General features: G+C 40.1%; 1 protein-coding gene across 1 annotated transcript in view; it reads left to right on the top strand.

The window, feature by feature from the left end:
- Positions 1-27,295, top strand: part of MACO1 (macoilin 1) — a 63,363-nt gene that overhangs the window by 14,415 nt on the left and 21,653 nt on the right. The window contains exons 2-6 of the mRNA XM_082684699.1: positions 1,497-1,638; positions 3,233-3,359; positions 8,897-9,020; positions 10,387-10,565; positions 11,791-12,292. Coding sequence (XP_082540825.1) covers positions 1,497-1,638; positions 3,233-3,359; positions 8,897-9,020; positions 10,387-10,565; positions 11,791-12,292 — 1,074 coding nt within the window. The remainder of the gene's footprint in view (positions 1-1,496; positions 1,639-3,232; positions 3,360-8,896; positions 9,021-10,386; positions 10,566-11,790; positions 12,293-27,295) is intronic.

The following is a 27,295-nucleotide window of genomic DNA, read 5'->3' on the forward strand; positions in this document are numbered from 1 at the left end:
AACTTCTATCAAGAGTTAGTATTAGAGGGTCGCCTGGGTGGCTCAGTGGGTTGGGCCTCTGCCTTTGGCTCAGGTCATGGTCTCGGGGTCATGGGATTGGGCCCTAGATGGGGCTCTGTGCTCGGCAGGAAGCCTGCTTCCCCCTTTCTCTCTGCCTGCCTCTCTGCCCACTTGTGATCTTTCTCTCTCTGTCGAATAAGTGAATGGAATCTTTAAAAAAAAAAAAAAAGAGAGTTAGTATTAGAAACTGCCCCTAATTGCAAATAATGTCTCATTATGCTACTATATCATTGAGGGTCATACTGGTCTGTTCTTGACATCTTTTTACCCTTGTGGCTTTAGAGGGCAAAGAAAGAAACCTCAGTGCTGGGTCTTGCTTTTGTTGTCTGCCACGCACCAAGTTTATCAATTTTTTTGTAGCTTATTTTAATATACTTTACCATGATTTATTAAAGCCTTGATTTTGTTGTCGGTGGTGTATATTCAAACAGCTAATATAATCACATCAGTATTGGAATGTTTGTATTACAAAGCAGCATACAAGGCTCTGGCCCAAATCAAAGTGAATTTTAGGTATTTCCAATCTATATCTAAGAAAACATTTTTTAATTTGTTAATGCCTAAACTTAATCTGCTCCAGAATTGACTGGGTTAAGGACATAGAATTAGGGGCTAATTAGTAAGGGGTTTATTAATCTGAAGGCTTCTATTTATCTATTGTATAACTCATGAAGTAGAAATATGGGCTTTGAGATTTTAATCCATGGCCTTACCTTGTTTTGAGCTACCTGCTTGTCGTATCAAAGTCTGCTTCTACTTAACGTAAATCCAGAGGGAGCTGGAAGCACACATTTACATCTTAGCTAGAGCAAGGCTGGGGTACTTAGGATTGTTTCCTTTAATGTACATTTTGTGTTCTCACAACCCATGGTAGTAATGGGCAACTGCTCCCTAAATTAGTTTCTGTTTGCGGAAGTCATTTGGTTTTTGTTTGGTTAATGCAGGTGAATACTACATGGAAAGGCAAGAGGAGAAAAGAGGAAAAAAAAAAACCAGAATCCTTCAAGCATGTAGGGATGTGCATCAAGAATTTCAAAGACTCTTCACACAGATGTAGGGGGGAGGGAAACAGCAAATTCGAAGCTTTTCAACCATGACATTTTCTTCTAATGAAGAAGAGCTGGAAAGCTGTAATTTTGAGAGTGTTGCAGTATTTTAAATCAGACACTTAGTACATTTTAAAATAGTGGTGAAATGTAAAATTTCTTTCCATCTTAAATAGAATTAAGCATTTGTGGTCATCATCTTACTTTGATAGTTGTGGGTCTCAGAGTGAAAGCCAGAGCTTCTAAAATTTAGGTGGCTTACGGAAACATCTCTATCTGTTTTCATGGTATATGAAGATATTTTTGGTCTCTTAACGAAAACAGTGCATTTTCTTTTTCTAGTCCTTCGCCAGTGACCTTGAATTAATTCTTTATTTTTATGCTTTGCAGTACATTTTTATACCTGAAATTCCTGGTAGTGTGGGCGCTTGTCCTCCTGGCAGATTTTGTCCTGGAGTTCAGATTTGAATACCTGTGGCCATTTTGGCTTTTCATCAGGAGCGTCTATGATTCCTTCAGATACCAGGGACTGGTACGTTTATTAATACCTTTTTCAAGTATAAAGGTTTTAATTTTCTAAGAAAATCTTCAGTAACTGATGATTAAAAATAAAAAACCAACTGTGATCAAATCATTATACATCCACTCCCCATCTCTACCATTCCAGTGAAAAGAAGGGGAGGGCCAAAGACCTTGGGAGGGAAACAGAGTAGTGAAGGAAGCAATAATTACCCAGTCCTACTCTGAAGTATTTCTGGAGCCTTATCGCTGTGTCAGTGATTGGGTTAGAGTTAGAGCAGTGGTTCTCAAACTTTGTGGTCTCGGAGCCCTGTTAAAGTCTTAAAAACTACTGAGGATTTCAAGGAGCTTTTATTTATCTGGGTTAGATCTCTCCATATTAACTATATTAGAAATCAAAACTGAAAACAAATTTAAATGTTTATTAATTCACTTAAAAATAATAAGCCTATTGCATGTTAATGAAAATCACATTTTTATGAAAAATAACTGTGTTTTTCAAAACAAAAAAATTAGAAGATTTGACCATGTTTTTGCAAATGTCTTTAATGGCTGGCTTAATGGAAGGCAGCTGCATTTTCATATCTGCCTCTGAACTTGGTGGACTGCAAAATCACATATCATGTAGCTTCTCGAAAAAGCCACCTTAGTCCTGAGTGAATGAACATGAAAAAGGCATATAACATCTTTTTTTTTTTTTTTTTAATTTATTTATCAGAGAGAGAGGGGGGGAGAGAGCGAGCACAGGCAGACAGAATGGCAGGCAGAGGCAGAGGGAGAAGCAGGCTCCCTGCCGAGCGTGGAGCCCGATGTGGGACTCCATCCCAGGACGCTGGGATCATGACCTGAGCCGAAGGCAGCTGCTCAACCAACTGAGCCACCCAGGCGTCCCAGCATATAACATCTTAATATTGCTATGAAAATGGTGTTGACCTGGAAGACCCAGTGAAAGGATCTCAGAGACTCCCCTCCTGCCCCTGGGGATCCCCAGACTATGTTTTGAAAACTACTGGGTTAGAGCAAGGGCACAGGCCTAGGTTTGTTCCCCTGGTTGACCTGCAGTTCTCTTATATTCCATGGCTACACCTTAAACCTGGAACTCTTCTACTTAGAAATCCAGAGCCTCAAAAAGATAGCTTCGGGCTTATGGCCTCTTGGGGAATACCCAGTGGTGTGTCCAGAGAAAGGCTGGATTATTAAAATCTTTAACATTAGCCTAATTCTTATTATTATGATTCACTTGTGCTCCAACAGCCTGTTCTTTAAGAATGAGGCTCTTTAGGAATGTTTTAGGAGGAGAGAGGAGGCTTTTCTGTGTTAAAGTTCTAGTTGTTCTAGGTAACCCACCTGGGGAGTCCAAATGAACTCATTGTGACCCAACCTCAGCCTGTCCTGGTCCAGTTCTTCATGACTGAGGACATAAATAGGATTACTTTTTAATATTGAATTAACCTCTACTTTTTACATGCTGGCTTTTAAATGTTTAAACTTGCTCTATAGTTCTTGCATGGCAGTTTCAGAGATTTTGTCCAACATGCTTTTAATAATCTGTTTGAAATAACAAGTTCTAAGATGTGTTTTTAATTTTGTTTTGTTTTTTCCTTTAGGCCTTCTCAGTATTTTTTGTTTGTGTAGCATTCACGTCAAATATAATATGTCTGCTGTTCATCCCCATACAATGGCTTTTTTTTGCTGCTAGCACATATGTATGGGTTCAGTACGTATGGCACACAGGTAAGTCTTAATGGCTTCTCAGATAGATAGAAATCTTAGATTCAAACTTTTTTAATGTAGTGATTTCATTGAATACATTATTTAGAGTTGAGTTTAATGTGGACTTTTTTTTTTTTAAGATTTATTTATTTATTTTTGTATGTGTGTGCACAAGAGAGAGAGAGAGAGAGAAGGTTGCATGTGCGCAGTTGACCGGGGAAGGGACTAAGGGAGAAGCAGGCTCCCCACTGAGCAGGGAGCCAAATGCAGGACTTGATCCCAGGACCCTGGGATCATGACCTGAGCTGAAGGCAGATGCTTAACTGACTGAGCCACCCAGGTGACCATGTGGACATTTTAAAGTGGCCTTTTCCTAATAGATGATGCCTCTAAAATATATTTTATATTTTTTTCATTATTGAATGAAAAGTTTAAGCCTTTATGATTTGACATCTCGATTGTAGACATTTCAATAACCAATTCTCATTATGAAAATACTCTTTTTTTTTTTTTTTTTTAAGTTGAAGTGATTTCTATTTAGGTAGACTCTGAGACAGCCATGTTCCACATAGAAAAAAATGTTCCTGGAGTTTCAGCTTTGAAAGGAATGCTTGAGGTCATTTAGTTGAACCCTTATTTGGTATAAGAATCCCCACAGCATCCCTGACACGTAGTGGTTTAGTTTCTGATTGAAAGGCTACAGTGACAGGGCACTCAGTTTTCGGGGTCGCTATAATAGAAAGTTCTTCCTCATACTGAGCCAGAATTTTCCTCCTTAACACTTTTGACCCAGTACCTCTTGACTGTTTTGGGGGGGCTTGTTTATCTCGTAGAGGATGTAAGGAGGCTTTCCCCCACAAGTATAGGGAAATATACAGAACTTTTCCTTCAGATTCGAGGGGTCTCCAGATCATCTCCTCAAGCTCCAACACTGCATCCCTACATTAGAGCCACACCAAAGGAGTGTGGTTTCCCATCCATGGTTAACATTTCTGTAGAGATTTAAAGCACTGTCCTATCCTCTCAGGCCCTCTTGTCTGTAAGCACAACATCTCTGTTTCATCAGCTATGACTTATATGTTATTTGAAAGAATTTCACCATCCTGATCTCCCTAGTTCTTAATGGTTCTCTTCACCAAATGCACTGTTTCTGGTATGTTCTAACTGTACTGGAGCCACACAGTCCTCTCCATTCTTCGTAAAGCTTACTTCTACTGTCTCAAACCAAGATGAGAGGAGATGTTTCCATAGCTCCAGTCCACTGTGAAAGCCTGAGTGAGACGCATGGGGACGTGCGGACTGGCTCTCAGAGTGTTACGCTTCTTTGCAAAGCTGCATGAAACTTGATGCTTAGGCCTGGATGCAGCCTGTAGGATTGACCACTGAGGGAGTACCAGCTCATTAAAGCTCTCTGGAGCAGCATTCCTTCTCTTCTCAAAGGTGCTGAGAGGCTGATGTTGGCCCATGTAGAAGGCACAGGTCAGCTCTGTTATTTGAAGTACCCACTGTGAGCATGGGTTTCTCCCTCTTAGCACGCTCTCATATCTGACTTGATTTATAAGCTAACACAACAGTTTCTAAGTCTGCTTTCCTCTAATTAAAGTGATTTTTTCATTCTTTAGTTTTTCCTTGTATTTTCTTGTCCTCGGTCTTAGTTTCAAGTGAGTTACCATCTACATTTGTCATTCTGTTTAGGTCTCAGTTTCTTCTTCTTCTTCTTCTTTAACATTGATTTATTTATTGGGAAGGGGGGCAAGAGGGAGAGAAAGAATCTCTAGGAGACTTGACCCTGAGATTATGACCTGAGCCCAAATTGAGAGTCACCACTTAACCTTCTAAGCCACACAGGCACCCCATCAGTTTCTTTTTTGTCATAAGAAGGTGGAATAATCTAGATAATGTCTAGGGGAACCTTCCAGCTCAACAATGCATGACTCTGATGAACTATAATGATTTCCTAAATTACTTTAATAGTGTCTTAGTAGTTTGGAAAAAACAATTCCTATAACTATGAACAGAACCTATTGGGAACGAGTGCAGTGGGAGTGCTACCCACAGGGCAGCAGTGAAGCTAGTATCACGAGCGATACTGGCCTCTCTTTAGCCCTAGGCTCAGAAATGTTGGAATAGCTAAATTGTGAAGTATGTTTTAATTTGGAATGATTAGTGCTCAAATAAATGATTAGTGCTCAAATAAACAAAACAAAGCAAACTTTGTGTTCTTATTGGACCAGAAAGATATAAGTACATTTTATATAACTTGGTATTAATTTCTCTTACCACTTGTTAAAATTTAAAATTCGTAAGTTAATTAGGAATTGCTGATGAAATTATTTATTACAACAAAAGAATGATTAATCATAAACTTCCTTGCTATGAAGAGGGTAAAAAACAGAATACAAAACTGTATGTACAACATGATTCACTTGCTTAAAAATATTTTCAACATGATTTGATTATTTGATAAATGTAGAAATACAGGTATTTTGTCTAAAAATTTTTTTCTGTAATGTGCTTATTATGTATATGATAACTTTAGAAATTAATATAGGGAGTTAGAGAATATAAATTTTTGAAAATGCATTTTGAAATGAATTTGAAAATGTCTTATCCTAGGGGTTGCTGTTTATCTTTGTACACTGTGAAAATGCCCCTTTTTTTGTATGTTAAATCTGTAAGAATGGTTGAGGCCATTTGCTGCCTTCACAGAGCTTTTACCATTTTCTATACTGCAGGGATTAGGCCTAAGGGGACTTAAGTTCTCTTTAGGAGCAGACCCAGTATTATCTCTGTGAACTTGGACCCAATTTGCATAAACTCTGGGCCTTACTTTACTCTTCACTATGATAAGGAGGTTGGACCAAAGTTCTTCTTTGTAGTTCCAAGATACTATGGTTTTTCTTTTGTTTCATCCCAAAGATTTTTAGTTCTTCAGATTACTGATATCCCTCCCCTAACTCCCTGTTCTCTCTTCTGTAACTTGCTTGCCTTAAATAGTCTCAGAGGATCTTTTTCCACAGTTACTGGACCTCATGCTTATGTAGTCCATCTTCATTTAAAAAAAAAAAGAAAAAATCCCATTATTAATCATGTTCTGACACAGATAGACCTAGCCTACAGATTTTGATTCTAAAAATTAATGGAAATTACCTCATTATTTTTATCTTATTTATTCTATATTGCATATTGCTTTTTCCTCCCTTGAAAATTGTTTTTATTTTTATTATTTTTTTAAGATTTTATTTATTTGTCAGAGAGAAAGAGACAGAGAACATGCACAAGCAGGGGGAGTGGCAGGCAGAGAGAGAAGCAGGCTCCTTGATGAGCCCGGAGCCTGATGGAGGGCTGGATCCCAGGACCCTGAGATCATGACCTGAGCTGAAGGCAGACACTTAATCGACTAAGCCACATAGGCACTCACAAAAATTGTTTTTAATTATAAAAGAAATGTAAGCTTATAGTTAAGAATAAAAAATTTCTAGAATGGGGTGCCTAGGTAGCTCAGATGGTTAAGCATCTGCCTTTGGCTCTGGTCGTGATTTCCAGGTCCTGGCATTGAGCCCCTGTCTGTCCATCTGTCTGGCTCCCAGCTCGGTGGGGAGGCTGCTTCTACTTCTCCCTCTGCCTCTCCCTCTGCTTGTGCTCTCTCTCTCTCTCTCACTCAAATGAATAAATAAAATCTTTTTAAACAAAGTAGAACAGAAATTAAATGTCAGAAACATTTCTTTGTGCAGTAACTCATTCTCCAGAATTTATTTTTTTATATATCGTGTTAGTACAGATAATTCTTTGAAAAGCTGCATCATATTTCAGTATACAGACTTATAAACAGTTCTCTGTTGATACACATTTAAAGTGATTCCACATTTTTTGCTATTAGAAATAATAATATAGTGAGTATTCTTACACATTTATTCCAGGGCTTTTTTTTTCTTTTCTGTAGAGTAGATTCCCAGAATTGGAATTTCTGGGTCAAATGTATAAGATTTTAAATTTAATTTTACTGACAAACTGTCTTCTTTAACCCACTGAGCTACCCAGGCACCCCCCAAACTGTCTGCTTAAAAATGTTGCCCTACTGGGACGCCTGGGTGGCTCAGTTGGTTAAGCAGCTGCCTTCGGCTCAGGTCACAATCCCAGCATTCTGGGATCAAGTCCCACATCGGGCTCCTTGCTCGGCAGGGAGCCTGCTTCTCCCTCTGCCTCTGCCTGCCATTCTGTCTGCCTGTGCATGCACGCACTCTCTCTTTCTCTCTCTCTCTGACAAATAAATAAGATCTTTAAAAAAAAAAAATATTGCCCTACTTTATATTTTTGCCAAGAATGAGAATGAGCCCTTTGCCTTACCCTCCCTATGTTACCTGTCTTTTAAATTTTTGCTTTATCTGATAGGCTAAAAAAATGGAATCTCTTTTTTGAAACATTTGTATCTCCCTAATGAGTAGTGAAGTTGGACATCTTTTCATGTTTTTAGCCATCTATATTTTTCTTTTATAATTTGCAAATTCTTTTCTTCAGTTGCCTTTTTATTGATTTGTAGGAGCTCTTTGTATGGTTGGGCTATGACTCCTTTCTTTTACATATTGTAAATATTTTTTGCCAGATGTTTGTCTTTTATTTTTGTCTGTGATTCCATCACTTCTTTTTTTAAATTTTTATTTTATTTATTTATTTTTATTTTTTTTAAAGATTTTATTTATTTATTTGACAGACAGAGATCACAAGTAGGCAGAGAGGCAGGCAGAGAGAGAGGGAGAAGCAGACTCCCTACTGAGCAGAGAGCCCGACGTGGGGCTCAATCCTAGGACCCTGAGATCATGACCTGAGCCGAAGGCAGAAGCTTAACCCACTAAGCCACCCAGGCGCCCCTCCATCGCTTATTTTGTCAGATAGAAGTTTTCAGTTTGGATCATATTCCTTTTTTTTTTTTTTTTTTTAGATATGTTTATTTATTTTTGGAGAATGAGCTAGAGTGTGGGAGTAGGGGAGAGTGAGAGGGAGAGACAATCTCAGTCAGACTCTGTGCTGAGCGCAGAGCCCGACATAGGGTTTGATCTCTCGCCCTGAGATCATGACCTGAGCCAAACTCAGCATCGGATACTTAACTGACTGAGCCACCCAGGTGCCCCTGGATCATACTGTTTTTTAATTAGTTCAAAAGTCTTAATGAAAGTTACTGTAGTTGAGAGAACAAAGTGATGGTCGACAGAGGGAAGGAGCATAGGGGGAGGGGTAAGATGGGTGAAGGGAAGTGGGAGGTACAGGATTCCAGTGATGGAATGAATGTCGCAGGAGTAGAAGGCACAGCATAGGGAATATAGCCATATTGTAATAGGCTTGTGTGATGACAGATGGTAAGTACACTTGTGCTGAGCACAACATAACATAGAGAGAAGTTGAATCACTATGTTGTACACATGTAACTGATGTAACATCGTGTGTCAACTATACTCAAAAAATAAGAAAGCTACCATAGTTGAACTTGTCTCCGAAACAACCCATCTGTTATGTTAGTTTAATGTATCACTGATGCTTGTCTCTCTACTGCTTTCCCACAGAACGGGGAGTGTGTTTGCCCACAGTGTCCCTCTGGATACTCTTTGTTTATATTGAAGCAGCAATTAGATTTAAAGATCTCAAAAATTTTCATGTAGACCTTTGTCGTCCATTTGCTGCTCACTGGTGAGTATTATGTGTGTTCTTAATCTGTAAGTCAGTTCAGTGTGTTCAGTGTAGAATGGTAAGTTCAATTATAAGTTTTTTCTAGAGCTTTTACAAGAACCCAAAAGACAATATAACATAGTGGTAAAGAGCCGTGAGCCTTTCCACTTTTTCAGGCAGATGAGTGTTTGAACCCTAGCTCCTTCTGCTAAAAGCATTGTTGCCTCAGACCTGTCACCCTCTCTAAGCCTTAGCTCTCTCACCTGCGTATTAGGAACCTGTCTTGTGGGGTCATGGGAAAGAGGAAATGAGGGGATATGTGTAAAATATGTAACTTAATTTCAAGCACAAAGGTGTCTGATAATGTTATCTATTTTTATTATAATCAGATGATTCTAAAATGCCTCGATGAAATGTATGGCTATTTCATGATACTTAAATGAACTGACTTAATTTTTGCTAATATCTATGGCAGAAACCAAAATAAACAGAATCAACTAAAAAGACACAGTTTCTATTATTTTAAAGTCTTTTCACAGGCAAATGAATTAAATAACTTGGTCAATAAAACTTGTCACTTTAAATTTGTAGTGGGATCACATTTGGGCTAATTATAATTTATAAGTTTGAATGTTACTGAAGCTTACTGTGAGTTTTGACAGGGTTGCAGAGGCTTTGAAATGGTATTAGAGAGACTGATGAGTTGAATGAAAATATTTCAACTTTTTATCCCAGAGGTTAGAGTTAAAAGTGCAGCTGGTTTAACTTGGGAGTATAAAACAAATATTGATATTGATAATATCAATACTTATTTAAATAACTCTTGAATTTATGTATGACAGGATTTATGAACTGATTTTTCAGGAACAACTAGTTGACAATACCCCTCAGGCAGCAAGAATAAAGTAGTCACCTGAATTTGACCCTGGCTATGGTATTAAAAATGAATACGTGTCCCTTTTGATTTTCTAACACTTACAGTATTCACTTATGCCCAATCACAAAATCTCTGCCCTGTTCTTAAAAGCATACAGATCCCAAGTTCTAATAATGCACAATGGAGTTTGCTGTTAATCAAAGGCATTAGCCACTATATCCAGCAATCACTGGGTTAAGTTCTTGAGCTGGTTTGAAGAATGCCAGAGTCTGGTGGACAGCCTCTACTGGTCTAGCAGTCCTTCTGCTCCCCGCGGGTGTGTTCTGTGTGCCAGCTGCCTCTCATTTCCACAGCAGACATCCCATATATGTCTGTGTTTACTAAGTGCTCTAATACCATCGTCATCTAGAATTTAGTTCTTTATTTCAGTCCGAGGTGTCCTCATGTGCTTGATGCATGTGTTGTTTGTTTTTTTACTGGCGATAACTGGCTGCACTTTCTTCTTTCTAGTATTGGGTACCCTGTGGTGACTTTGGGCTTTGGCTTCAAAAGTTATGTAAGCTACAAAATGCGATTAAGGAAGCAGAAGGAAGTGCAAAAAGAGAACGAATTTTACATGCAGCTTCTTCAACAAGCTCTCCCCCCAGAGCAACAGATGCTACAGAAGCAGGAAAAAGAGGCCGAGGAAGGTAGGTCTTTACCCTGAAGTTGTGTTGGCTCAGTAGATGAATCATTATTTTGTCTATCAGTAGAATTTTTTTTTCCCCTGGCAAAGTTGGTAGGACTTTGGAAAATGACCAAGGATTTTCCTGTTTTCTAGTGTTCCCTTTCAGGGCCATTGCTTTGTTTGGTCATGAAGTAACAGGGTGTGGGGGTTAACTACCTAGTGCCCGATGATGACCATGTGCTTTTACTATGTTTATTTTATTTTATTTTTATAGCTTATTTTCTATTTTAATATTTTATCTGTTATAAATATTTAAAAATATTTATTCGCAGTAGCAATGTATATGTGTAACTCTGTGAGCTTGTAATTGAGGCAGGCCAAGAACCAAAGTAGAAGCAAGATCGAGAGGTAGAAACAATTGTTTTATAAGTTAAAATTCTTCTGAATGGAGCAGAGGTGGGTAGGTCCCATTCTAAGTGGTTCATATGATGCAAGGCGAATCTTAAAGAGAGCTTTTTCTAACAGGATCTCTCTAAGGGCATAGATCCAGTTCAGCAGATGGATTGACAGCAGGATCAGTTTTCTCTGATTTGAGGGTTGGAAGTTTAGAGTTATGTTTTTAGTTGATATATACCAAACTCTTATTCTCTGAATGGTGCAAAAATATCTCTTCAGGTAGACTTGGACAAACTGGAGTATGTAGACCTCATACAGAAAATTCTTGTCGAGTGGTCTAATAAATGACACAGACTTCTTATTACCTTGATGCTCGATCAAGAAAAGGATAATGCCCTATATCTTAACATCATACCTCTTCTTTTATGTAATCACTGTCTTTCCAGTAAAGTTATTAACAGTTTGGTTAGCATCTCTTAAAATAAGGCCTCTTAAGAGTCTGACTGGCCTGTGTCCTTTTCTTTCCGGTGATAGGCAAGTTGGATCTGACTGATAAGTATGATTTAATTATAAAATCCTCATCTTCTTTTCAAGGCCAGAACTGTAACAGCTTGGTGTTTATAAACGATGGTGATTTTCTGAATGTGCAGCTTCTCAAATTTATCTGGATTTGCTTCTTGAAGTTAGCGAGATGTGGTGTGGTTATTGCTTCTCAATGAGTTTGCAAATTGATATAGTGAGTTTCTAACCATAGGTAATGCAGTTTCTTTACTCAGTCTGTGCTGTGGTTTTATACAACTAAATATTCCGGTGTGGGTTTTTTGTTTGTTGGTTTGTTTTTGGTATTGTAGCAGCCAAAGGATTGCCTGATATGGATTCCTCGATCCTTATACACCACAATGGGGGTATCCCAGCCAACAAAAAACTCTCCACAACTTTGCCAGAGATAGAATACCGAGAAAAAGGTAAAGAAAAGGACAAGGATGCCAAAAAACACAACCTTGGAATAAATAACAACAATATTCTACAACCTGTAGACTCGAAAATACAAGAAATTGAGTATATGGAAAACCATATCAATAGTAAAAGATTGAATAATGATCTTGTGGGAAGTACAGAAAATCTCTTGAAAGAGGACTCATGCACTGCTTCCTCAAAAAATTACAAAAATGCCAGCGGAGTTGTGAACTCATCACCTCGCAGTCATAGCGCCACAAACGGGAGCATTCCTTCCTCATCTAGTAAAAACGAGAAGAAGCAAAAATGCACGAGCAAGAGCCCAAGTACACACAAGGACTTAATGGAAAACTGTATTCCTAATAACCAGCTAAGCAAACCAGATGCACTGGTAAGGTAAGTGTGTGCTGTGTCTTTACTGCCACTTTCCAGTAAAGCTGAATTAGGTCTTGAAAAATAGATACTTCCATACGGGCCTGTAGGCCTTGCTTGTGATCAGATACTGTGATTGTTAACTCTGTGGTATTTGACTTTTTAGTGTTCATTTCATGTTCGTTTCACATGACTTTGTTGGTCCCCTAGTGCCACTGTCCTGAGGCGTTGACTCCAGCTCTTTCCAGTGTTGAAAGTAAGAGGTGACAGTGATTTCTTTGCATGTTGGACCAATTTACATGTAACTTGATACCTCCTGTGGTGTTGAGAGACTTACCTGTAGTCCTGGTCCTTTTCTGTTTGCATATCCAAAGTTCTTGTGGCACGGACACACAGCAAAGAGTCCGTGTCCCATGCATGCACGGCTCTTTGTCAGAAAGATACAGAAGGTGGGGTGGGGGTGTGTGGAGCAACTTGTCCTTACCACCTTGTGCTTGGTTTTTATTAACTCCACTTAAACTGTGAATTATCTCCCAGGTAACTGTGGGAAAATTAGGTTTAAAAAGTAATTTCTAAAAATCCAGTAGGTAAATAAAACATTAGACTTAAATTTTAATCAGATATGTTCCTTTCCCATCTTTAAGTAAAAGAATAACATAGTTGTATTACCTTGACTGGCTCAGCCTTAATTTTTCTCTGTTTTTTATATTTTCTAAAATACACATATGTTCCTTTTACTTCGTATCTTTCAATCTGGAGAATGGGATCTGAACTGGAGCTTTTTTTATGTGTAATTCAAGAGGACAATTATAACTCCCTCCCTCTGCTAAGTTATCTTATATCCCTTTTCCTTTGGCTTAATTAAGAGCAGACAGTCTATCCTAGGAGGCAAGGTTTCCAGCATTATAAATTATATGAACTAGATTATTAATTTGTCTTAATTTTCTGACTGGCAGCTAGATTAAGGGAAATATATTTGGATTCTACCGCTAAAGGCTCTGGAGGCTTCTGGGCCCCCAGCCACTTGCAGAAGCGTCCCATGCTGTTGATGCTGCCAGGCTAACATCCACATGTGTTCGTTACGACATTCTGCGCATGATGCCCTGCAGGGAAAACACTCAGCAGAGGACCCTCTCCAGACACCCATGGGAGAAAGACCAATTAGTTGACCTTCTATTTCAAAGGAAATATCCCACAAATTTACTATATACTATAAACAAAACATGTGCCCCAAGCTTTTTAACATCCTTTCTCCTACACAGTTTTAATAATAGCAGTCAAGGCAAAACAGTTTTCCTCTGTTGGGTTTTGCAGGGAGGGCAGAGGAGGCTCAGTCTTGTGACAGCATCTCACATGGGCCATAGTTGCAACGTTGTTTGACCCTACCCGATCTGCCTTTAGTAAAGAAGTTCAAGGACTCAGATGGCCAGTTTTCACATGCACGGGTCAAGTGCCCCCATGCTTGTTCTGGGTTGTAGGCCTCTTCTTGTGGTCACTAATGTGCACTCTGATGTGCCTTGATCTGGAGGACCCCAGAAATTACTCTGTTTTAGGGAATACTTGCTGTCAAATACATAAATAGAAAATATTATATTTAAATAGTTTTATGGCTTGCATAGGATTATATTCAATTTCTAATGTATTCCAAAAAAATAAAGAGATGATATAAATATCTGACAACAGGGGAAAATTTTAAATAAAATATGGTCCATTCATTTGATGGACTTTTAATATAGACATTACCAAATCACATTTTTGAGCCATATTGAACAATACAGGGAAGAGCTCATGACGTAATAATGAAGAAAGTAGAAAGCAATTTTATCAAAAACATCTTTTTTTCCCCCCTCATAGATACAGAAAAATAACTTGGAGGGAATGGAACTAAAATGATAACAATAGTTACTGCTTCATGATAGTATTGGGGCTTTAATTTTTCTTTTTACTTTCATGCATTTTCCAGTTTTTCTAAGACGAACGACAGTGCATGTTTATAAAAAAGAAGAGTATGTGAGCAAATTATTCAGCGTGGTTGTAGGAGGCCTTACCAGTTCCTCTTGCCCTTCTTGGCTATCTCGCATTTCCCCCTGTTTGACTTCATGCGTGCTTTGATGGATACTAGTAAGACTATAACTGATCCAAACCTGACATGTTGAGTTGTTAGCTGGAGAAAGGGGTTGTTATTTTAAGACGGAGAGGGGCTGGATGCAGCGCCCCGGAAGGCTCCTGATGCAAACATACAGTGCGTACGGGAGCCCTTTGCTACAGCAGACATGCCCAGGATTGTGTGCTGGCCAGGCTGGCTGTTGGGAAAAGACTGATCTACTGCTTCTTGTTTTATAATTGTTTTTTTAAAAAATCATTTGAAAAACCAGTCCTGTATTATTAATAGCAAATTAATTGCAAAACGTTCTGTAGGTATCATTCTACGGGTAATGTGGCTGGGAACTGCTACATTCTGTGACTTTTGGTGGAAAAATTCATCAGTAACACTTTCAAAGAGAATTCTTTTAGATCAGTGTGGCTGTACAAAGGTTTGACAGCCATTCCTTAGGAGGAGCAAGTAGACCTTCAGGTCTTTTCTCCATCCCTCTGAGCCCCATCTGTGCTCTCCAGGGTGTTTAGACCACAGGCTGGCACGCTACTGCTCACAGGCCAAATCTGGCTCACTGCCTGTTTTTGTAAAAAATAGTTTTACTGGAATACAACCACGCTCATTCATTTATGTAGCATCTGTGGCTGCCTTTTTAAAAAAGATTTATTTATTTATTTGAAAGAGAGAAAACACATGCGTGCGGGGCAGGGTGGGAAGTTGCGGTGGGAGAGGAAGAGAGAGAATGTCAAGCCGACTCCCCACTGAGCTACGTGCCCGAAGTGGGGTTGGATCTCCTGATGCTGAGAGCATGACCTGAGCTGAAACCAAGAGGTGGAGGCTTACCCCCCCGCCAGGCACACCACATCTGTGGCTGCTTTTGTGTTACAGTGGCTGTTGAGGAGTAGCCACAGAGACGGTATGGCCTATAAAGGTGAAGATAGTCACTGTCTAGCCCTGCACAGAAAAAGGATGCTGATAGCCTGCTAAGGTTAGGAATGGTGGGGGAAGGTGGGACATTGGGAATAAGTGTTTTCTATAGGATCCTGCCCAGGAAGAGATTGGGAACCTGTGAAAGCCAGTCCAAAGTCCCCTTTTTATTTGAAAAATACATCTTACAAAATGACCTGATTTCTGCCAGCTTGATTTTTGAGCTCTTTACCCAAGATGTTTAGAAACAGATGTGTAATGTGGGTAGCCCAAATATTTTTGATTCTGACCTGAGAAAAATTCTAGATAAAAACAGAAAAAGCAATGAAGAAGTTCACTTATTTTACTAAGTGCTGGGAATAATGTAAATTAGAATGAGATTTGTTTACATTTTTCTCTTCAGTGGTCAATTTTAAAACATTTTAAATATCAAAAAAGTTACAGAAAGTTTAGGCAGAGAAAAGGGGGAATGGTCCCACCACATGACACGAATCACTGTTCTTTTCATCAACTAAACATATATAGCTGCGGCCATAGCATTTGTATAGTTTTTCTATCCAACTTTTTTCACTGAAATTGTATTTGAAGGGTGCCTGGATGGCACAGTTGGTTGAGCATCTGACTCTTGGTTTTGGATCAGGTCCGAATTTGCAGCGAGTCAGGCTCCGTGCTCATGGTGGCGTCTGCTTCAAATTCTTTTCTCCCTTCCCCCCAGCCCCTCCCTGCTCGCACGCTCTCTCGCAAAGAAATAAATTTTTTTTTTCTTTTTAAAGATTTTAATTTATTCATTTGTCAGAGAGAGAGTACAAGTAGCAGGGAGAGCAGCAGGCAGAGGGAGAAACGGGCTCCACGCTGAGCAAGGAGCCCGATGCAGGTCTCGATACCAGGACCCCGGGACCATGACCTGAGCCGAAAGCAGACGCTTAACCCACTGAGCCACCCAGGCGCCCCAGAAATAAATAAAATCTTAAAAAAATTATATCAAGCTCATTTTGCCAACTTAGTATCACCCTCTTTTCCCTTGATGTGGAATATTCCATGGCAGGTCTGTGAGATCCTTCAGCAGTCACTTGAAGATGGGCTAGGTCAGGGTGTCACCTGAGCCACTTTCCTGCAGTTTCAAGGCCCGCAAGCAAAAGAGATGACGGTTTTGTGTGCACTTGGCATTAAGCTCCCTCTCAAATACAGCCCAAGACTAGAGGGATTCTTTTTTTTTTTTTTTTTTTAAGATTTTATTTATTTATTTGACAGACAGACATCACAAGTAGGCAGAGATACAGGCAGAGAGAGATTGGGGGAAGCAGGCTTCCCGCTGAGTGGAGAGCCTGATACAGGGCTCGATCCCAGGACCCTGAGATCATGACCTGAGCTGAAGGCAGAGGATTAACCCACTGAGCCACCCAGGCGTCCCTTGGAGGGATTCTTCTTGCTGACTGTTACTTGTTTCACTTTCCTGGTCAAGGAAGAGAATTTAAAATTGACTACAAGATGTAAACTGATCCATGGGGATAAAAATACATGTTTATAAAAAAATAAAAAATTAAAAAAAAAAAGATGTAAAGTGATCCATATTCTGTAGAAATGTTGAATCAAAAGTCTCTTTCTGGTTCTTTATTCTAGTCCCCCGCCCTGCTTTTTTTTTTTTCGGTAGCCAAGACAGAAGATTCATCTTTTTTATTTTTAGTGCTTGTTCTTAATAAGAGATCACCTCTGACTTTAATATAGTTGAATAGTATCTGGTATGAAGATTCACAAAGGCCTAGTGGAGATGCATTTAACAAAACTGAGTGTAATTTAGAATGGTGATTATTTTTTTGGAGCTGAAAGACTTATCAGAGGCATCTAGACCAGCGTCCTCAACCCTGTCTTTGTATCAATGAAGTTAATGAGCCCTGGAAGTTTAAATGGCTAGTCCAGGTGACCAAGCTGTGGTCGGAGTGCTGGGACCAGACTGGAATTTCTTCTTGACTTCCACCTTTGTTCTAACCATGCTGCTTTAAAGAGGTTTATCAACCTGCTTTATTTTTCTACTTTATATTTTTGCTTTTGTGTTTTTGTTTAAGTGTACATACAACTAAAGCTGGCTCAAGGATTGGCACCAGATCTAGATTTTAAGTTCTCATGGCTAAGATCTATAGAAGAAATGCTTAGAACTTCAGAATTCATATATTATTAATTCATGAATTATTCAGATTTCATTCATTTCCTTTTTTATAGAGATGCTGTTCTAAGTGTTGTTAAAATTCTCCGCTCTTACCCAAAGACACAAGGGTGTACTTAATCTCAGAACATAAAGGGGCCATCCACTCATACCCTTGAATGCTTACAGAGTCTCTGAGAACTCAGTTCTGATTAGGGCTAGCTTGGGAGTTACTCTGGTTCAGACCTCTGGGACCCACCCAGCATGGAATTTGCCCTTTTGGGAGGGATAATTCTGGAGTAGGCTAACTGTCACCTGCAGACCTGAGAGCCCTGAACTAGAAGATTTGAGACCAGGGATGTAACTATCAGCTTCCCCTGAGGAGAGGTCATCAGTGACAGCTTGGATGGCCTGGGATCCTGGGGTTTGGACATTGCCATGACAGTAAGTTCTGGAGAAAGTCTGAAGCAAGAATGCTGGGGAGAGGCCTCTCTTCAGGGAAACATGGAAATCTGGCGAAAGCTATACTATATTGGATACTCACTCTTTCATTCCTCTAAATGTATTTGGTTATTTTTTTTTTAACAGATTATTTATTTATTTATTTGACAGACAGAGATCACAAGTAGGCAGAGAGGCAGGCAGAGAGAGAGAGGAAGGGAAGCAGTCTCCCGCTGAGCAGAGAGCCCGATGTGGGGTTTGATCCCAGGGCCCCGGGACCACGACCCGAGCAGAAGGCAGAGGCTTCAACCCACTGAGCCACCCAGGCGTCCCTATATTTGGTTATTTTAAGCACACCAAAATATAGTCATTTATATCTTAGTTTGTTTGTATAATCCTGCTTATTTGGAGACTTGAAATAGGGAGATAGAGGAGAAAGTGTTTATCAGGATTTTTTAGATAATCTCTCAGCCAGTGGTGGCCCTGCCTCAGAGGGATACAGAAACACTTATACTGAGGAGCATTGAACATTCATGCCCAGGGACTAACTTATATTACCATATCTGGATCTGAGAGAAATCTGTTTGGAGCATATATATTGATGACAACATATTTTATTAAATGGGTATATAATGTTCTAGGCCATCAATGAGTATATTGATTAGGATTGTGTTTTAGCAGGGTGTCATGTGTTTGTGACTCCTGTCTAGTTTAAGCTGGTGGGTTCCAATAAGCACAATGTCAGTGCTCTTCATTCCACTTTCTAGCCCAAATAAACCTTCTGTTTGCATTTACGATTTTTAGGTTTAGCTTAAAAAAGGAGACAAAAGTAGCCAAAGCTAAAAACAGCCAGTTTTCCCCTTTGACTGGACTTGCTGGTGGCACAGACTGCCCAAGTGTGGTATAACTAGCAGTTCACAGTCTTTTGTATTTCTGAATTTAATCTTTTCTTTCAAATACTATCATTTGAGATTGTTGTATAGCCTCTGACTTATATAAACCTCTGGGGCGTGGTCTTGCTCTTTAGGGAAAAACAACAGAAAACAGGTTTTTTTTTGTTGTTGTTGTTGTTTTTTAAGATTTTATTTGTTTGAGAGATAGAGAGCAGGAACGGGCAGAGAGGGGCAGAGTGAGAGGCAGACTCCCCAGCAAGCAGGGAGGTCAACTCGAGACTCGATCCCAAGATTCTGGAATCACGACCTGAGCCCAAGGCAGGGGCTTAAGCAACTGAGCCACCCAGGTACACTGACAATAAGAGACAATGTACAGTACTACTTATTTTTCATTTCCCCACATTTCAAGATGTCCATGCACAACTAAAAATTATATATCCTTTGAAAAGAAAGGGCCATATTTTTGGATACTGATATTTAATATAAAGTCCGTGGATTTACTAGGACTTGGTGTAAATAACTAAAAAAGACCCATGTAAAGAGAGAATCCAGGAAACTCTTATTTTTTCATCTTAGAAAAGCTTTTCAAAGCAATAAGGAAAATGAGGGGCAGATGCTATACACCAGAAGAACAAAGAGGCATCAGTTCTTACAGCTGCCCATCTTTCCTGTCCCTTGCAGGAAGCTTTGCAGGTACTTGCCCATCTCAGGGTTAGGAGTAAGCAGGGCTGGCTCCTAGCTCCAGGGGCAAAGAAGGGCAAGGAACTTGCTGGTGCCAAGCTGAAGCAGAAGGCGGGGAAGAGATTCAGTACATGGAACCCGAGATTGTTGGCACAAAGCGAGAATACAGGCCAACCCGACTGTGGGGAAGAAACAAGACAGAGCAGTCAGTTCAGGAGGTAGAGCCTATGAGCAGTCTATGGAACAGGTGCCCCAGGGGAGATGGCATTTTTATGGACTATTCCAGCCCTCCCCCAAACCCTGAAGAGTCCTAAGTGGGGAATCACATTGGTGTGGAGGGGAAAGTGTACAAAGGATTCTCTTGAAAGATGGAAACCCATCTTAAAAAAAGATAATGGAAAGACTCCAAGATTGATTATTAAAGGGGAGGAAGTAGCAAAATATCATATATTACAAAATACGGGTGGATGTAGTTCTCAAGTACACAGAAAATTATTTGAAATAGTACGTACCAGATGGTCAGTTGTAGTTGATGATAGGGGATATTTACTTCCTATAAGGTCCATTTCTATGTAGTGTGAATTTTTACACAGGCTTGTTATATCCATAATGGAGTGTAAGCTCAGTGAGGTCAGGGACCTCCTTTTCTCTTATCTACCATGGTAGACAGAGCAGATAGTCAATAAATACTTGTTGAGTGAGTATTAGCTTTGTGCAGGGAAAATATTAGAAAGAGGGGGAGAAAACGATGAGCATCAGTAAGTACAGTGCAGTGTGGTTCAAAGTGGAGTTGCCGTGCGCTCAGAGAGGCTTTTGACGTGAGAAAAGCTAAATGTTCCATCAGACCAGGTCAAGCACAAACATCCAGTGTCCTACTATTTGTTGCTCTGGACTAGGTTGTTAACAGTCTTATTTCTAAAAAATAGAATGCTTTCTACTCTAAGCCCCTTTCCTTGGTATTTCCTAGGAAGTTTTGAAATTTAGTACTCTATCAGTACTCTTCTCTTTTTAAAAAACTTATTTTTTATTATTTTTGAGTGTTTTATTATGGGGGGGATGTTGGGAGGGCAGAAGGAGAGTGAGAGCGGGAATCTCAAGCAGGCTCCCCACTGACCACAGAGCCCTACACAGGCTCTTGAGATCATGATCTGAGCCAAAATCAAGAGTCAGACTCTTACCCAACTGAGCCACCCAGGCACCCAGTACCGTTTTCTAAGGCTGTGCAGGAGGTCCAAGAATGTCTGGAACTTACAAGGGACAAAGAGAGAAAACTCCTCCAAGGAACTGCTCTCAGAAAAAAGCCATTTGCTCTGGCATTGGGTTGATTGTGCTTCGGGGCCAGGGAATCTTAGCACAACACACACCTCGGCCAAGAACTTGGAGGACAACATCTCAGTTTGCTTGTCTTACTCATCTCTCCTGGTGAGTCTCGCCCTCTCTCTTCCCACCCCGCAGCCCTGGGCATTCTCCTTGTCCCCGTGGTAGTTGGAGAGGAAGCTCAGATCCCACAGTTCTGCTCCAAGGCAGTTCCCAGGTTAGAAAGGGTGTTGACTGCTTATGTATCATTTCTGGTGCGAGAGGGAGAATGGTCCATTTGATTGTTCTCTTTTGCCTTTGAATACAGTTTGCTGTGTGTCAGGAATAGTTTGGATGAGAAAATCTGATCTTGGGGGCCAGGGATCAGGCTTTGGGGGTTTACCCTGGCCGCTTTCCCAGCGAGTGCTGGCTGCCGGGCTGCTGCAGGTGCACGGAGAAACTGACATGGAGTGGTTTTACTCTGAGCTGAAATTTTAGAGTGCAGATTATGAAAACCGGACAGTGAGAGGTTCTAACTAAATTAAACATGTTAGAAATAGCTGCTGTCAAATTATCTGGAAGTTATTAAGTGCAAAAAAGAAGTGGTAGAGCCATCGTTCTATTTAGTAAGTTTAGCGTGTTTGTTTTCTGTCTCTGTGGGAAAATGTTTTTGATTCATGTTTGTGTAGCATTGCCTCCAAGCAGGCATGATTTATCACCATTTCTGCCACGCTCCCAGTATTTACGGAACCTGTAGGATTTTACTTGGTTAGCTTTGTTTATGTTAATTCATAATATAGTCTGAGTTTATATTAACCATTACAGTGATTTAAAACTATAATATTCTGAGATATAAATGTGGTAATAGAAGCATGATAATTTTATACTTAAACCAGGCTAGGTTGTGACTTGAAAACCATGTTGACTTGGGGTCAAGTTTGTGACTTGAAAACCAGTTTTTGAGAAGCAAGATATCAATGAATTTAAGGCAGTGGTTTACCTAATATCTTCATATCCAGGTGATCAAAGAAGATAATTATATTGTATGGATAAATTATATAGTACACAAATTATTTGGGGCAGGGAGTCCACGTTAGGAACATTTTTATGTTGAGTACTGAGCGTTTATTCTAACAAAACAGGGATTTCTAGTTAGGCAGTTGGAAAGTTTCCTCCCTAGAATTTAGAAGGAACTACTGTAAAACTCTGTGTCAGATTCTGAGTCAGTGCCCCTGCTGGCACATGATGAATTGAGATTTCCAACTAAGGGGATTAGGGGTGGATTCCCTGAAGGGGATGTGCTCCAAGGAAAAGGAACTATATTCTTTAAATGTTACTCACGCTATCATTTAGAAACCAGCCGTTTGGATCCTTTGACAGCTAGCGTGGGCATTCAGTCTTTGCAAATCTCTGAGACCTTTTTCTTGGCCAACCAGGACTCTCAGGACTAGAACAAGTTTTAGTTTCTCTTTTATGGGAAGAATGACAGCTCTTCTGTCTCCTAAGGTACATGTCGCCTCTCTGGGTGGCGTGTTGTTAACAGGTTGGACAAAGAAACACAGAATAATGAACTGGAAAAGACTGTTGCCCTTTTTACTCCCTCCTCTCAACCCCCACCCTAGAGCTGGTGTTAGAGACTAACTCCTGCAGGAGCAGGACAGGGCACAGGCACGAGGCGGGCAGGCCAGGGATGCCATCATTTCCAGTCACTTCTTCACGTGGCCCCTGGGAGTCTGGGAGCACATACCCTTCCAGTGGGACAGCCAGTCGTCACCATGGAGAATAGCTGGCCTAGTGGTGCTAAGTCTTCTGAGATTTTGAAGAGATGCCAAAGATAGATATCTATGTCAAATCTCCCAGTTATAAAGTCGAGGAGGGTCAAACAAAACATGTTTCTGGGCCAGACTGACTGACCAGTTTGGAAGCTCTGCACCTGACCTTCCTGTTATTCTTGTATTTTGTTCCCTCCTACCCCCTGGCCCCACCAATCAAAACTTGACTCCTAGAAGAAGGACTTTTCTATTAGGAAATATCTGGTAAATCCCATGAACTAATCTGCTGTGTATTATTAATGGGAGCTTTTTGCCTTCTCCTTTCCTTTAGTTCATGGCATTCCTGGAAAACATGCACCTGTGGATGATGTCCCCTACCCTGGTCAGAGACCACTCCCTATCTAGTTGAATGCACACACCTGACTGTGAGACTTTCAGAGCACATACAAGGAGAAAGGACAGGAAGCTGTGTGATGAGAAGGGTGGTTTGGGTGTCTGGTATTCCTCAAGCCATACAGTATGGAGAGCAGCTTAGCCCTCCTGTGCCTAGGACTGGTGACTTCTTCCACACCAAGATGTTCCTCTGCTGTGTTCTTGGAACATAAAATACACCAAAGTTCGGGACCTAGATGCTGGTTTTTCTGACTTCACAGGCCAGCTGGTTTAGAATCTGACCTCCCAGCACCATCCCTTATGATGTGTATATGCCGTGAAGCCTGATGTCAGAGCGATGCCTGCTCTCCCCCTTTGCAGAGGGAGCCGAACCAGGGCAATAGATTGTAGCTCTGGAGTCTAGATTTAGAAAAACTTTTTTTTTTTTTAAAGATTTTATTTTTTTTATTTGACAGACAGAGATCACAAGTAGGCAGAGAGGCAGGCAGAGAGGGAGGGGGAAGCAGGCTCCCCGCTCAACAGAGAGCCCAATGCGGGGCTTGATCCCAGGACCCTGGGACCATGACCGGAGCGAAAGGCAGAGGCTTAATCCACTGAGCCACCCAGGCACCCTGAAAAACTATTATTTTGATAGGAACTGATGAATAAGAAGTAGTTGATATAGATTCAGGAAGTGAGGCATTCTCTATTCCAGAAGGTTAAATTCCCCCTTTTCTGGAGTGACCTAAAAAGTTTATAAAGTAAAAGAGTTGGACTTTCCCTAAGGCTTTCAGGTTATTCTGAAACTGACCAATGACATGGACAAATCCAAGAGTAATAATGAACATTGAAAAGCCATAGAAAGCAGATTAACAGCCTCTTCTTTTGCTTTTTTTTAAAAAGTTTTTATTTAAATTCCAGTTAGTTAACATACAGTGTAGTATTAGTTTCAGGTGTACAGCAAAGCAATTAAACACATCCATGCAGGACCCGATACTCATCATGATTAGTGCACTCCTTGTTCCATCACCTATTCAGCCCATCCCCCCAACCCCCTTCCTCCTGGTAACCAGCAGTTCTCTTTAGTTAAGAGTCTGATTCTTGGTTTGTCCCTTTCTCATCCCCCAACTTTGCTCATTTGTTTTGTTTCTTAAATTCCGCATATGAGTGAAATCATTTGGTATATGTCCTCTGATTTATTTTGCTTAGCATGGTATTTTTTTACTCCATCCATGTGGTTGCAGATGGCAAGATTTCATTCTTTTTGTGGCTGAGTAATATTCCATTGGGGATATTATAATCACATTCATCAATCCATTCATCAATCGGTGGACACATGGGGTGTTTCCATAATTTGGCTATTGTAGATGATGCTGCTGTAAACATCAGGATGCGTGTATCCCTTTGAATTAGTATTTTTTTGTTCTTTGGGTGAATACCTAGTAGTGCAGTTGCTGGGTCATAGGGTAGTTCCAAATTTAACTTTTGAGAACCTCCATACTGTTCTCCAGAGTGGCTACACCAGTTTGTCTTCCCACCAACAGTGCAAGAGGGTTCTCCTTTCTCTACCTCCTTGCCAACTGTTGGTTGTTTCTTGTATTGTTGATTTTAGCCATTCTTATAGGTAGGAGGTGATATGTCATTATAGCCTTGTCTTTTAAAATAACTTTTCTCCCAATTATAAAATAATAAAATGTTAAAAAATTTTTCTATATATTGATTATATCCAATTTTTTAACATCTTAATTTTATTTTCATTGTTCCAAGATTCATTGTTTATGCACCACACCCATGAAATACATGCCCTCCTTAATACCCACCACCAGGCTCACCCAACCCCCAGCCCCCTCCTCCTCTCCATAACCCTCACTTTGTTTCTCAGAGTCCACAGTCTCTCATAGTTTGTCTCCCACTGATTTACCCCCATTCACTTTTCCTTTCCTTCTCCTAACATGGAGGGTATTAGGAGAAGGATTATATCCAATTTTGAAGATCAAGAAGAGATAGTCACTATCTTATTATATATCCTGCCAGTCTTTTTTCTCTCGCACAGTCTTTTTACAGATGGAGCTCATACTATGTGTAATGTTTTATTTATTTATTTATTTATTTATTTATTTATTTTAAATTTATTAACATATATTATTTGTTTTAGAGGTACAGATCTGTGAATCATGAGTCTTACACAGTTCATACCACTCACCATAGTACATACCCTCCCCAATGTACATCACCCAACCAGCCTATCCTTCCTCCCCCACCTCCCAGCAACCCTGCTCATTTCCTAAGATTAAGAGTCTTTTACAGTTTGTCTCCCTCCCTGGTCCCATCTTGTTTCATTTTTTTCCCTTCCCTTCCTCCCAGGACCCCCTGCCCTGCCTCTCAAATTCCTCATATCAGAGAGATCATATGATAATTGTCTTTCTCTGGTTGACTTATTTCTCTCAGCATAATACCCTCTAGTTCCTTCCATGTCGTTGCAAATGGCAAGATTTCATTTTTTGATGGCTGTGTAATATTCCATTATACACACACACACACACGCCACATTTTTTTACCCATAATGTTTTGTAACTTGTCTTTTTCACTGACTGTATCTTGAGTATTCTCCTATGTCATCAAATATTCTTCCTTATTGGTTTTTTAATGGTTGTCTGTCAGTCAGACACATGAATATTCAATTAGCCAGTCATCTGTTGAATATTTAAGTGTCTCTGATTTCTTTCTTATTAGAAATAATGCAGCAACAAGCACACTGTTACATAAGTCTTTGTGTGTGTGTCTCTAGATCCCTAATGAGTGTCAGGGAGTGGGACACTGCATCAACAGATAAAAATATTTTAAAGACTTTTGATACAAATGATCAAATCTGACCACATCCTTTAAGAACCTTATTAAAAATATTAGTCCTAGCACTCACAGCTTTATTTTTTAAGGATCTGAAGAAGTCAGTTTCCCTATATGACCATATGTGAATGCCTCTCGGATTCCTTTTCTCTTGTTGCGTTCTTGATGAAATGTGTTTACCATTTGTGTTTGACAGATTAGGGAGCAGAGACATAAGTTACTTTGTCATTTTTTTTTTTTTTAAGATTTTATTTATTTGACAACAGAGAGAGAGGTCACAAGTACGCAGAGAGGCAGGCAGAGAGAGAGGGGGAAGCAGGCTACCTACCAAGCAGAGAGCCCAATGCGGGGCTTGATCCCAGGACCCTGGGATCATGACCTGAGCCGAAGGCAGAGGCTTAACCCACTGAGCCACCCAGGCCCCCCTGTCATATGGTTTTACTTGGTAATCATCAAGCTTTTGCTTATTTTTTGATACTTGTGCCTAGTAAGCAATTGTAGTGACCACAGTGAGACCTGAGGCAGCTTTGTTTCACTGTTTCCAAAGATGTGGTCTATAGAACATGCTGGAACAGCTTCAGGTTAGTGTACGCCTTATTGGAGATGAAATGCATTTGGGTTTTTATGTGCATGTCCCATGCTGTCCTTCCTGCCAGTGAGAATGCCCTGGAAAGGGGAGGGGAGGGAGTTGGTGGAGAGGATAAATACTATTTCTTCTGGGGACAGAGCTTTAATGCATGAGCTCAGTGTTCTGCATAGACAACTGTGTGGTCCTAAACAAGTCTTGTCTTGTATAATTAATGTATACCAGGGGATCTCCTAATGGAATTAGGTCCTTACCAAGATGAAACAGTTGCTCTTCATTCATTCTTTTCATGTTCACCTGCCTTCTTGAAAAGCAGACATCCATTTGCCCCTGTCTCCTGTAGCCACTATTAAACTAAGTCAGGTAGACCTGACCCTGTTCTTAGCACTGGGGAGATGGACAAAGAGTGAGGGTTAGAGACAGAGGCCTGTAAGGATTGGAAGAAACTTCAGAAGTACAGTCCCAGCTTCTAATTTTGTAGCACAGTCAGTCCTTGGCTTCAAAGAATGTATAGTGTTTGTAAAAATAAGATACATACACAGGAAAAGATTAAAAACCAAAACAAATTTAAAAACAGCCCAGGGCAATGGTTTAGTGCCAAACAAGAAGCACCAACAGTAAGGGCTTTCAGATTTCAGAGGGAGACAAAACTTTGAGCCCTGGAGATCAGCACCTGATGGTGGAGAGTTTGTTTAGTTTTTGTTTTTCTTTTTTAACTGGGCCTTGAAGAGTGCAGTTCGAAAATTGGAGGCCATTCTTCCCCCACAGGGTGGTCTAATTAAAGGCAGAAGATGTCTGGAAACAAGGAGTAGGTAATTTTGGCTGGTGCGACGGTTTGTTAGAAGCATCCATCTTTCAGTTATTTGGCTGTATAATTTGGAGATGATCTCCGAAGCCCCTTTTCTTATAGAGCACGCAGGTTATAAGTTTTTTTTTTTTTTCAAGATTTAATTTATTTACTTATTTGAGAGAGAGAG

Source organism: Mustela nivalis (genome assembly GCF_964662115.1).
Source record: "Mustela nivalis genome assembly, chromosome: 10".
Taxonomy (NCBI): Eukaryota; Metazoa; Chordata; class Mammalia; order Carnivora; family Mustelidae; genus Mustela; species Mustela nivalis.